The sequence below is a fragment of the Eublepharis macularius genome, chromosome 10 (assembly GCF_028583425.1).
Source record: "Eublepharis macularius isolate TG4126 chromosome 10, MPM_Emac_v1.0, whole genome shotgun sequence".
In the NCBI taxonomy this organism is placed as follows: Eukaryota; Metazoa; Chordata; class Lepidosauria; order Squamata; family Eublepharidae; genus Eublepharis; species Eublepharis macularius.
The window spans coordinates 19,398,031-19,410,742 of NC_072799.1; the positions used below are offsets into that span (position 1 = coordinate 19,398,031).

At 40.8% G+C, this 12,712-nt stretch overlaps 2 protein-coding genes across 2 annotated transcripts in view; both read right to left on the reverse strand.

Annotated features, from left to right (window-relative positions):
* LOC129336744 (broad substrate specificity ATP-binding cassette transporter ABCG2-like) overlaps positions 1-6,189 on the reverse strand; it is a 28,649-nt gene extending 22,460 nt beyond the window's left edge. Inside the window, exons 1-4 of the mRNA XM_054990059.1 lie at positions 6,095-6,189; positions 2,973-3,032; positions 1,325-1,439; positions 1,035-1,187 (exon numbers count right to left, since the gene is read on the reverse strand). Coding sequence (XP_054846034.1) covers positions 1,035-1,187; positions 1,325-1,439; positions 2,973-3,032; positions 6,095-6,189 — 423 coding nt within the window. The remainder of the gene's footprint in view (positions 1-1,034; positions 1,188-1,324; positions 1,440-2,972; positions 3,033-6,094) is intronic.
* Positions 6,190-10,809: 4,620 nt separating this feature from the next.
* LOC129337110 (broad substrate specificity ATP-binding cassette transporter ABCG2-like) overlaps positions 10,810-12,712 on the reverse strand; it is a 36,427-nt gene continuing 34,524 nt past the window's right edge. Inside the window, exon 16 of the mRNA XM_054990618.1 lies at positions 10,810-11,794. Coding sequence (XP_054846593.1) covers positions 11,647-11,794 — 148 coding nt within the window. The 3' untranslated portion in view covers positions 10,810-11,646. The remainder of the gene's footprint in view (positions 11,795-12,712) is intronic.

A 12,712-nucleotide genomic window follows, 5' to 3' on the forward strand; every position in this document is an offset into this window, starting at 1 on the left:
AAAGATATCAGAAAAGAAAGACAGGACTTATTTAAAGCAATGGTGCTAGCCGGTAAAGCAGTAATAGCATTTGGTTGGAAAGACAAAACTAAGTGGACAGAACTAAACTGGCAGGATTATTTATTTGAATACATTCAATCAGACATTATAGCCATAATTAATCAGGATGAGTCATTGGAATTAAGAATAGGAAAGATTAAGGAAAAATGGCATTTATATTTAAAATGGGTCATGGAGGGTCAACAACGGGACGTTCGGTGGAAGCTCCTAAGCTTGTGCCCCTGGCTAGAAAGGATGAGTAGCTAAAGGGAGGGCGGGAGGGATAAGGGTATGGAAATACAGATGAATAACTTGAATGGGAAATAGTCATCCAAAATACACTAAAACTCTCAGCCCTCCCCGGCTATAGGATACAATATCTTCGGCAATGAATTAAGTGAGAAGGAAGAGGAAGGAGAATCAAGGAGGAATAGAAGAAGGAGAGGACTCAGAGACTAACTCCTCTTATCCGGATGTGAAGAAACAAGATAAATAGAAGAATGATTCTTACAAGGGACTTCTGCCGAAGATATAGAAACTGTATATGAACTTATGGAGAGGGGTTGGAGGGCAATGGGTATATATGTATGGGAATAAGGATGTTTTGAAGGAAATGCACGAAAAATATACAATAAAAAAAAAAGTGACCGGCATCTCCAGTTAAAAGGATCAGACAGGAGGTGATATAAGAGGAAAAGTCTACCTGAGACCTTGTAGAGCTGTTGCCAGTTTGAGCAAACAATACTAAGCTTGAGAGACTCATGGCCTAATTCATTATAAGGAAGATTCTTGTATTTGCAGCCTGATAGGTATTCGCATAAAGCAGTGGATTCATAATGGGAATGGCTTCAAACTTCCCTGAAGGCAAATATTGAAGGATAGGAGCATCAGCTTGTGCAGGCATGGTCAAAAGAAACCTCCTTATATGACAGGCTTTTTCTAACTACCATCAAAAGCTGACATTCGGTAAATATTCAGCATTGCCACATCTGTACCTTGGCATCCACAACTTTAGTCAAATCCAATTCCACAATGATCTGGTCAATTATCTCCTTCTTCTCCTGTGAACTCATAGAAGAAGGCAGACGAAGCGCTGCTGAGAACTCTAAATTTTCTCTTACTGTCAAGGTCCCCATCACTATATCATCCTTTAAGACAAAACAATAAGTTTTCATCTACATCCACCATTACACCAATGCTAGCACACATGCACAGAGAACAGTGTGAAATGCGTGTAACAGAGGAGGAAAGTAAAAAAGTAAGGCCTATTATAGACATTATTTACCTGTACTACATATCCGGACATACGTTTAAAATGGGGAGGCTGAGGGTATCCATTTATCAAAATCTCTCCAGACAGTCCGCGAGGATCTTTCCTTGTAGCTAAAATATCTAATAGCCTAGAAGATATACAAAATTGCCTAGAGTAAATAAGTTATTCAGCCAGGATGACTGTGTGCATTTTGAAGATCAGACATCAAACTCTTTTTTAAAAAGATAATTTTAATATGCATTCTAAAGACAAGGATATGTCAAAAGACACATAGTAATAAACAGTAACCAAAGAAAAAAGAAAAATATACTCAAAATTACAAAAGATTGCATAATCATACCAACCCACTGTGAGTGGTAAGTGGTAACTCTACAGTCCAGAATTTTAAGAGTTTCGAACTTTAAAAAAAAGATGGTTTCCTCATTCTAACATCACTCTGACCATTTCTGTTAGTTTTGATAGTTTAGCTATTTGACACAGTGGTAGCACTTAAATATAGGTTGTTTGCCCCCACCCCCACCCCCTGCTTCCTCATGGCATTGTGATGCTTCAATGCACCTCCTGCATTACCTCCATCTCTGATCTTCCCCAAACCTTGTTTTGTAGTAATGGTTTGGAAAAGATCTCAGCAAAGCCAGGGTGGCACCCATGTGGATGAGAAAAGCCAGATCTTCTCAGTTCCACCTACATCAGCACAATTTTCCTATTTAACTCACCCATGGCCATTTCCCCTGCCAGCAGAGAGCTTTTTAAAGAAAAAAATCTGCAATGAAACATTGTTATAAGGATATAACAATCTGTCTATCAGCTTCTTTGAATTCCCAACCCCTTTTATTTCAGAGATGTGACTTTCCTTTATGCCACCACAAAGACAGGAGCTGTAGACTTACTTTAAAAAAGAAATATTCAGGGAACCTGATAGACAAATTACTTTAATGATACAATAATACTATGATATTCAATTGCTGATTTTAAAAACCTGAAAAAGCCCTTTGTTGCTGCTACTGGCCTGGGACTGGAGAAATGTGGGGAAACTTACCATGTGGAAGCCCCATTGCTGCTGTACTACATCAGTAATCACAGGAGCAACAGGGAAACCACATATTCCTAGTCCCATGCGGAAAACGTTTAATGCTATCTTGCTGTTGGCAATACCATGGTAAAATTTCAGTCTTGCAAAGCTGTTTATGCAATATCTTTAACCTCAAGGACTGGTAATAGATAATCAGATTCAGAACAGACACACATTCCTCCACCCAGTCATTGTTTTTGCATAACAGAAAATGCAACCTGAGGTATCTTACCATATCATATAGATCTTGCTAGTTCTTTTTGCCAGTTATCTATTGTTTTGTCAGACAATGTGATTGGTAAGTTTTCAAACATTTTATTGCTGCTATCCCTGCCAAAACAGAAGATACGCAAACTAGATCAATTTGAGAGGTTTTCACTTACAATTTTAAAAGGTCCCATAATCTCAAATAATTATTATTATATAGATCATCAGGTTCACTAGATAACCAAATTAAAGCTATTTTAAACATCTGTCTAAAATATATACATTCAGTTGATTTCAGTTACTGATGTTGAATATAATAAGTTAAACTTCACAGTACAAGTTTATCATGAACCAAGCTGTCGTTCTTGTTTAAACACTTACGATGATTTGCCAGAGCCTGTGGGTCCTAAAATTGCATTGAGACCAGGTTTCATGACACCACTGTAAAATAAAAACAACTTGTCACAAGTTTGTTGCTTAATTTACTCCTATATAGAGATGGGCACAAACCGGAATATGAACCAAAAAAACCCACTTACCAGCCCAGTTTGTGGTTCGCAAACCAGTGGTTCATGGCAGCTCATTTCTATGAACTTCCACGAACTAGTCTACTGGTTAGTTTGGTTCGTTTTAAACAGCAATGTCCCTTTCTGTGCTGCTGCAAAGCGGCAAGGAAAGGGGCATTTAAACCCACAGATCAGCTGCTTGTCAGGGAGATCCCTGACAAGCAGCTGATCATTTAAACTGCTGGGCTTGGCTGCCCAGCCAGGAGTTCCCAGCCAGCTAGCCAAGCCGCACCCACAGTTTAAATGGCCATTTCCCTGCCGCTCAGTGAGGCAGGGAAATGGCCATTTAAACTGCGGGTGGGGATTGTCAGGGATCTCCCTGACAAGCAGCTGATCCGGGGGGTTAAATACCCTTTTTCCTGCTGCTGCTGCTAAGCGGCCAGAAAGGGGCATTTAAACACCGCGAACTGGTTCGTGAACTTGCCCCAGTTCGTAGGAGTTCGTGGTTCCTGGTTCGTGAAAAATGTCATGAACCACGAACCGCACAGTTCGGTTTATTTGTGGTTCGTGCCCATGTCTACTCATATATTTTAATAATCAAGTCCAACCCCATAGAGATTATGAAGAGATTGCTATCTGATTATTTTGAAAGCATCTACAAATACAATTTTCCCCTAAAGGGATAGTAATAGGAGAAAGGATTACTGACAAAAGAATGTTCATGTTTCCTCAACAGGCAGCTGATGTTGGGAGATGATTTACTTATACCTTTCTCTCTTGAATGGATCTAACACAACACTTAAAATTTGTCTTCAGCTTCACTAATATAATGAAGAGTACTGGGTCCCATAAAGACCAACACATTTACTGTCATGAGAACCTTAAAGCCAGGTGCTGCTGACTCATGCAGTTTCTCCCACAACAAATTTGCTAGTCTTCAAGGTGCCACATGACTCTTATTTCTGTTGTAACACCCTAATGCAGTTGGGGCCTGGAATTTTGCTAAAAGAAGCACTACTGTATCTTCTCTCTGTCTTTCAAGGGAACTGGGCATTCTTTAGTGCTAGATATGGATAACAGTTTCCTTTAATATTCTCAAGGGCTGCTGCCTTTTTATCCCACAACCCTTTGGTACAGTTTGAGATTTCTTTTACATTTCCACAGCTTAATCTAATTTTGTTTAATTTACTTAATCTTCCTCTACTCATCTACGCTAAAGATCAGGGGCTTTTGGCTTCTAACCAGCAATGTCCCCCTCTGCTCCAGCTCCTTTTTTAAAAATTTAACCTCCATCCTGAAGATTGGTTTTACTGAACCTGAAAGCTTTCTCAGTAATTTGTGCTGTTTTTAATTGGTCTCAATCAGGTACTGTTGTCTCTTGATTGAAATAGTCATCAGATATTGGAGAAGGAGATGCCCTCAGTCTTAGGGAGGGAGCAATGCATGTTAAAAAAAAAAGTAATCTGAACTTTAGAACAGAGAGGGAAAATGGCAGATGGAGAAATCTGTGAAATAGCTTAAGCACCTTGGAGTGAAGTCTCTCTCACTGAAGATGTGGAATGGTGATGTAGAATGGTGGATCTCTTGCCCCACAGGATCCACACTCTGCCTCCACTTTTGCTCTACTTATTTGCACATTTTATGAAGATGCTCCTAAGTTTCCAGCATTGTCCAAAAAGAACAAAATCCAGGTAGCACTGCGCTAACAACTTCTCATCACTTGGAGTCAGGGAGCGAGCATCCAAGGATATCTTTGATTGTGGGGAGGGGGGTTCTTTCTTCTTACAGAGACTATAGTCTGGTACTCATAATGTAGTTTTAAATGAAATGCCTTCTCCCCCCCCCTCCAAATATCAATGGTGACAGGAACAGTTTAGCAAGATTAGGTTCCATATTTTATAAAGAATTGCCTTAACTTGAATGTTCTAACTGTTGATGGTACTGACTTACACTGCACAATCTATCTTGACTCTCAGTGAAAAAAGCAGACTATAAATAACAAACTTTGTTTGATCAGCTCTTCATGGTTTAGCATGGTACAGTGATTAGTGGTTACAGTGTCAGATTAGGATCTGGGATACCTAAGTTTGAATCTCTACCATTTAGTGGAAGCTGACTCAGACCAGTCACACAATCTTAGTCAAACCTAGCTCACGGTGTTGTTGGAGGATAAAATGAAGGAGAGAACAATGTAAGCTGCTCTGAGTCCCCACTGGAGAGAAAGGCAGGGTTTAAACAAAGTAAATACATTTTAATGAAAGAGTATGAATCAACTAGTTTCATTTAACTCCAGGTACTCTTTAGGTGCCTTTAAGAAAGCAGATAGGATCCATCTGTTGACAGGGCTCAATCCATTGGGAATTTCTCCCTGAGAACAGCTCCTGTTAATTTCAGGGGAGTTTGAGAGAAGAACTTGCTGTGTACCCTATGTTGATTAGGATTCTGGATTTTCCACCTTGGGAACCAAGATATAGGGCAGATGTGGGCTTTAGACATAGTATAATATAAAGTTAGCATCATGGGCTGTTTGCACAGATTATATCCATCCATTGCAGGATGGATATAAACCCTGAATAGTTAATATCTTTGTGAAGAACAACAATAATGAATTGTAACATTCTGTGCTTATGTTTTCATATACTGCTGGTTAGCAAGACACTTATTTTGTCCTGAGTTTTAGGATCTCCACATTAACTTTTAAATTCACTAAACCCTTTCTTAGAGTTTACGATTTATGTATGGAACATAAATGATGAACGACAAGAAGGCCTACATCCTGAGCACAGATCGCACACAAAAGGCCTGGGGAAGGAAGAAGTTGATGAATGCTTCAGTGTGGAACGCAGGAGGGTTTCTTTTGCAGAGATCATTCTGGCTGTAATGTAGTATATGCTGAGGACATTGCAGAATCATAGTAGAGAAGGAAGGGCTACTCTATTCAACACAAAGGGAAAGCAGGATGGTACTCAAGATCAGTAAGCCTCAAGCAATTATTACCTGATATCTGTTAAAATATCTTTTTGAACTGTTTTTTGAAAGCCAAAGTAGCCCGTCTTCACTTTCAGTTTGTAGCTGATGTCGTGAAAGGTCATTGTGCTTCCATGAGTAAATGCAGATTCTGAAAGTATCATATGTCTTGTCTGCAATTTATCTGCATGTTTTACATGTTCTTCATTCAAGGTGTGAGAAAACTTTCTCATTTTGGGATAACGCTTCTACTGTATAAATGGAGGGATGATAAAGTCATTGCTAGCCCAAAATAATAATGAAACCAATAATCAAAAAAGAGTTGACTAAAATGTATACAAATTAACTAAGCAATGACAAAGTTCACAAACAATCTAAAAGACATCTCTTGGTGAGAAAAAAAGATTGCAAAATATCTAAGATTTCTTATTTAGTATATTCTCTTTCTATTTGAATTTTTGACCACAAATCCACCCAATAGGAAAATTGGCTCTAAGAAAATACAAAGCTGCCTTACAGCAAATCAGTCCAGCTAGCTCAGTACTTTCTACTACCAGCATGCTATGGTGGTCACGGGATTGGAAACATTCCAGAAAGACTTGGCTTCAAATACTCACTTGCCATAAAACTTACTAGGTGACCACAGGCCATCACACGTTCTCAGCCTAACCTACCTCAAGGGGTTATTGTCAGGATAAACTAGAGGAGGAAAGAGCCATGTCGGGTTCTTTCCTTTTAAGAACTCCTTGTCAGAAGGCAGTATATTAACAATGCACCAAATAAATAAGACTCTGATTGGCAGGGACTATCCTGGGTGTAAAGAAGGGTCTTTCCCAGCATCTCCCCCTTGATCTCCTTTAACTGGAAATGCCAGGGATCCAGAGACCTTCTGCAGGCAAATGTATGCTCTACCATTCTACGGCTCACATCAAATAATTACCGTAACAGGTACTATAACTGACATGGTGTGGATGAGCAGTTCTGTCCCTGTCTCCTCCATGAATAAATAACACCTCAAAAGGCATGAATACTCCACACAAGATGCTCAGTTGTGGAGACACCCAATCTTTGCATTCCACCCCTTTTTCAAGAAGAGAACAAAAAGGTTCACATTGAGCATATGCATGAAGCACTTACAAAATATTTCTACACCTGCAGAGAAGAGTTAGCCTGCCCATTACTCTACCAGTCCTGAAAATAGAACAAGACTGTTGATAAAAACAGGCAGAATGAAAGTGGAAACAGAATCCTGCTGTCCTCAGTCCAGCCTCTCTTGACAGGTGAAGGTGTCCTCAGTGAGGATGATAACCTTTCCTGCCATGGCTCCAATTCTTTGGAACAGGCTCGTTACTAGAGGGACCTATGTCTGCTTGCTTTTAACAAACAATATGTAAAACTGTGCTTTTCCAAGAAGCTTTTTTTTTTTAGAGGGCGTATGATCATGGTTGACTGTAGGCTGAAAATATCTATGACTAATGCAAAAAATATTGTAAATAAGTAAGAGTACCACAAATAAACAGAGTACCACAGTCATACTGGTGTGGGAAGGCCTGGATTCAAATCCCCCATCAACTACAAAGTTCACTAGATGATCTTGGGCTGGTCATTAATCTACCTTGTAAGGGTTATATTTGTAAAGAAAACTAGATATCCTGGAGGGGGAGTGGAAAAAAAATAAGTACTTGGTTATATATGTGCACATGTGTGCCCACATTGCAATTGAGAAAAAAAATCCCTAATATTACTTTTTCTTTAAACATTATGTTCTAAAACCAATTTCCCTCCACCCAAAAACAAAAATACAGCCCCACTTGTAGGCAGCGCATAATTTTGTCCTCACCATGTGTCTAAAGAACGTATTCTAAAGCCACTGTATACACAAGAACATGAAGTACATAAAAGCCCTGCTGGATGAGACCAGTGATCCAGCAAAGAGGGTACAGAGGCATTCCCCTGATGTTGCCTCCTGGCTCTGGTATTCAGAGGTTTACTGCCTCTGAATGTGGAGGTGCCTTTTAATCACCATGGTTAGCCACTGATAGACCTATATGTGATAAATCTTTCTAATTCCCACTTAAAGTTGCATGTGGGCCCTAGGCTTGCCAACCTCCAGGTGAGACCTCGAGATCACCTGCTAGTACAACTGATCTCCAGACAACAGAGATCAGCTCCCCTGGAGCAAATGGCTGCTTGGAAGGGTGAACTCGATGGCATTATACACTGCTGAGCTTCCTCCCCAAATCCTGCCTTTCCCCAGTCTCCATACACAAAATCCCCAAGAATTTCCCAACCCAGATCTGGCAACCCCATACTACATTCTCTGAGCGAATTCCCCATTTTAAACATTAATTATGCAGGGCATGTTGTCTGTAATAAACATGGCAAAACTAGTAAAGAGTCCAGTATCACCTTTAAGACTAACCAACTTTACTGTAGCATAAGCTTTTAAGAACCACACTTCTCTTCGTCAGATGCAAAACTGGGCAGGTTTCTGGTTGTTTTCTGACCAGTTTTTTTCCCCCCTCTCACTTTTAAGAAAAAACTCCCTTCTCTCCTCCTCGTCTCCCAAGTACCCTACAGTGATGCTGACCAGGAGGCGGAGAAGCCCACTCCCTTTTTCCTCCCACCCTTTGTTTACCCGGCGGAGATGCTGAGGAATGGATGAAAACAGTCCACCCGCCGGCTGCGCATGCGCAAAAAGAAAAAACCGGTACCTGCTGGAGGCGAAAAATCGCCTCAGGTGAGCGCTGTAGGGCTGGTGAAGCATCCCTGAGGGGCGGGCTCTGGAATGCTCAGCTTGACGCGCTGTCTGAATAACGGCTCCGGCTCGCGCGTTCCACCACCCGAGTGTATACTGGTGGGCGGGGCAGTCAGCCGCCTTTTCCTTCTCAAAACGCCGCAGGGAGTTTAGGCATGCGGGAAGTGCCAGGCTGGCGTTGTGTATGTGTTTGTTGGCCCGCTTGAGAAAACCTCAGGGTTTTAGTGCAGCTCGACATGGGTTCCATCTAAAAGGGCAGTTTTCGCTCCTAAAAGCTCTGCGAGATTAAATCAGTTACTCCTTTAGCTCAGTGTTTGAGGAGTGACGCCCAAGTTCGAATCCCCTTTCTGCCATGAATCTCTTTGACTTGGAACTCTGTCGAGCTGGAGTACCTGACACACATTGCATAACAATAACTGTGCCTATGTACCATCTTTCGAAATAGATTAGTGCCCACTCAGAGCTGTGAACAAAGTCAGTGTTATAATTATCACCACAATACAGCTGGGGAGCTGAGGCTGAGGGGAGTGGCTTACCCAAGGCCATCTGCTGAATTCTTGGTAGTAGTGGGATTTGAACCAGCAGAGTGCCAATTTGCAGCCCAAGGAGGTGGACTATAATAATGTGGATAAATAAATACCTTATAGAGCTGTAGTGAATAAGAGAAAGGGGAAACATGTACACTGCCGTGGGTCCTTGGTAAAAACAGGTCTTAAGAATGTACTGAATAAATACATCATTTCCTTACATGCTTGTTAATGGGATACCTCAGCAGTCCCAGAACAACACAAGGGCTTAGGAGTACCCCCAGACATATAACAGTCAGAAATTCACCTCATCCTGAAATGGAGGTGCCACCTAGTCACCGCTGATGAACCAACTATCTTTCATGAGTTTGTATAATCCCATTTAAGCTAGTGTCCAATATGCTTAGCAGTGAGTTTCACAAGTTAATGATGTATTGTTTGAAGTACTTCTGTAGCATAGTGATTGGGCTGGAAATTAGCACTCTGTGGGTTCGAATCTCACTACAGTTATGAGCTCAGCAGGTGGCTTTGGTTAGGCAACTCCTCTCAGCTCCAGCTCTTCAGCTGTATTGTGGGGATAATAACACTAAGTTTGCTCACTGCTCTGAGTGGAGTAATTATCTAGAAGAGTTGTATATAAGTGCAAATATTATTGTTGTTACTTTATTTTGTCTGTCTTAAGGACACTGACCAGTGCAGCTCAAAGTATTTTGGGAGCAAGAAGAATAAGTTTTCACCATCCTCTTTCTATACATTCAGATGCTGTTATTAATATGACTACTAGGCTTGTCTTTTCCTTAGATCAGCTTTTGAAGGCCTCTCTGTGTTTTGGTGGAGTTTAGTCAAGGAGTTTTCCTGTTATTCTCTGGGAGCAGCCATTTTTCCTTCTTCTCCCAGAAGGCAACTTGTTACTAGTTCCACTAAGAATCCCATTAACTAGTCACATCTGCCTGCCATTCTGCACAGGATGCAGAGAAGAGCCATAAGATCAGGTGTGAAACATCTTCCCCCCACCCCCCCACCCCCGGTGCCTTTTAATATCCAGCCTGTTGAAAACATCTGGCAGACTTCAAGAACTTGCACAATGATTTTGTGCTATTTTGGTTGATCCTAACAAAAGGCATAACATGGCTTTTGATTCTGGTGCTTTGGGCAGACACAGATATCTGCAGTCTCCATCCGTCCTCAGCTTTTTTTATGATGGTACTCACTGGTACTAGTACCAACACCTTCATCAGGGCTCTTCCAAGTATTGATTGAGATATTGGTGGAAATTGGAATTACCTTACATATGAGTACTGCCACACTTTTTTTTTAAAGGTACTAAGGAGGTTTCCCAACTACTTTATTCTGCATGAACAGCTTTGTTGTGCACAGGGTTTTTCATGGGGCTGGAGGCATTGATGCAGTTTATCTGATATTTATTTCTAGTGCATCTACAGAAATGGTGTACTGTACATAAACAAAAATAGATTGTGTGTTTCATGAATAAGCAAGGAATCTGAATTCAGCTCTTCCTAGTTAAACTCTCTACCCATGGCATCACAGTGGGCCATGCCAGGTGCTTGGGATAACTGGAGTGACCCAGTGTGGTGCCACAGTTAGAAAGTTTAACTAGAACCATGTATAAGCAATTAGAGTTAATTTCTAATCAGTGATCTCTGTCTGAAAAGGAGCAAGACACAAACCCAGCAATGAGGGTTATTGACATCTAAATGCAGCCAATACATTATGTGCAATAAGCTGAGAACACTTAGTGCTTAATAAAACTAGAGGATAAACAAACTATTTATGTTGGTTGTTTTTCCTAATGTAAGTATCTTACTCCTATATTGTATATGTTTGTGATGACACCTTCTCAAAGTGTAAAGCCAACTTCTCAGAAAACTATTCTATATTTTAATAATTATTGGGTGACATCCAGCCAAAGACTGCATTTTATGTCCCTTTGGTTTCAAAGGGAGAATTAAAGCAGCTCTCTTCCACTGAACTGCGTGGAGCTTAAGACATGCTTAATTTGAATCAATCATGCCACTTATAAAAAGCAAATACTGAAGAATGTTGTTAGGTTCACTACTTGTGCCAATATGCACAATGTAACTGATATAGCAAAAGAACATTTGGGTGTACTATACAGGTAAACATTTGGCAATTTTTTTCCTAACTGTAAACTGAACAAAGGGAATAATTATAACTATACAAGAATCTATTTAACAAAACCAAAGAAAAAGTCCATCCAGTAACTCTTCTGTTTATGATAAGGCAGTCTGAACCACAGACTCATTTCCATGTACATTTTAAGAGAACTTCTTCATGAAACGCAGCTTCAGGTATGCAATGGTAAGGAAGATGATGGCCATGCAAGCCAACGCAAGGTGGTTCTGCCAGAGACCCCAGGCTGTTGCATCAATCCCTTGGCTCTCCAGATATTGCTCTCCAGTGCACCTAAAAGAAACACAAGTCAGGGTTTGTCCACTATGTATTATATAGTTTCCATTTTGAACTGAAATTCTATGGAATTTGCAGTCCAGGCAGGCAAATGTTTAAAAATAAACATTAAAAATGTGCTTCAAGGAATTATTCTCAGTATTGTGGCTGCTAATTTATTTTTATACTACCATCCATCCCAGGAGCTCCAGGTGACATACATCGTTCTCGTAAGATTACCAACTCCAGGTTGGGAAATTCCTGAATATTTAGGGGTGGCTCCTATGAAGGATAGGGTTTGGGGTGGGGAGCCAAGTGTAATGCCATAGAATTCATATTACAAAGCAGCCATTTTCTCCAGGGAAACTTATCTCTGCTATCTGGAGATCAGCTGTAATTCTGCAAGATCTGCAGGCAACCCCAGGTTCTCTCCTCCTCCATTTTATCCTCACAACAACCCTGTAGGGTAGATTAGGCTGCATGAGGGTGATAGATCTCAATGTCTCCTATGAGCTTTATGGTATAGCATGGGTTTGAACCCATGTCTCACTGATCTGACTGCACTCTAACCACTGCACTTTTCTACCTCCTGTTTTGACATTGATAATTGTACTTTGTATATTTTGAAAAGACCTTTCCATTTTACATTACTCTTCGGCAGTTTCACATAGGGCAGCATCATGCAAGGGGATAGTTTGGCCCAGATGCAGATTGCTTACTCCAGACAAAGTTATAATAATGATATATGGTAAGTCATGCATAAGCCCCGTGGCGCAGAGTGGTAAGCTGCAGTACTGCAGTCCAAGCTCTGCTCATGACCTGAGTTTGATCCCGGCGGAAGCTGGGTTCAGGTAGCCAGCTCAAGGCTGACTCAGCCTTCCATCCTTCCAAGGTCGGTAAAATGAGTACTCAGTTTCCTGGGGGTAAAGTGTAGAT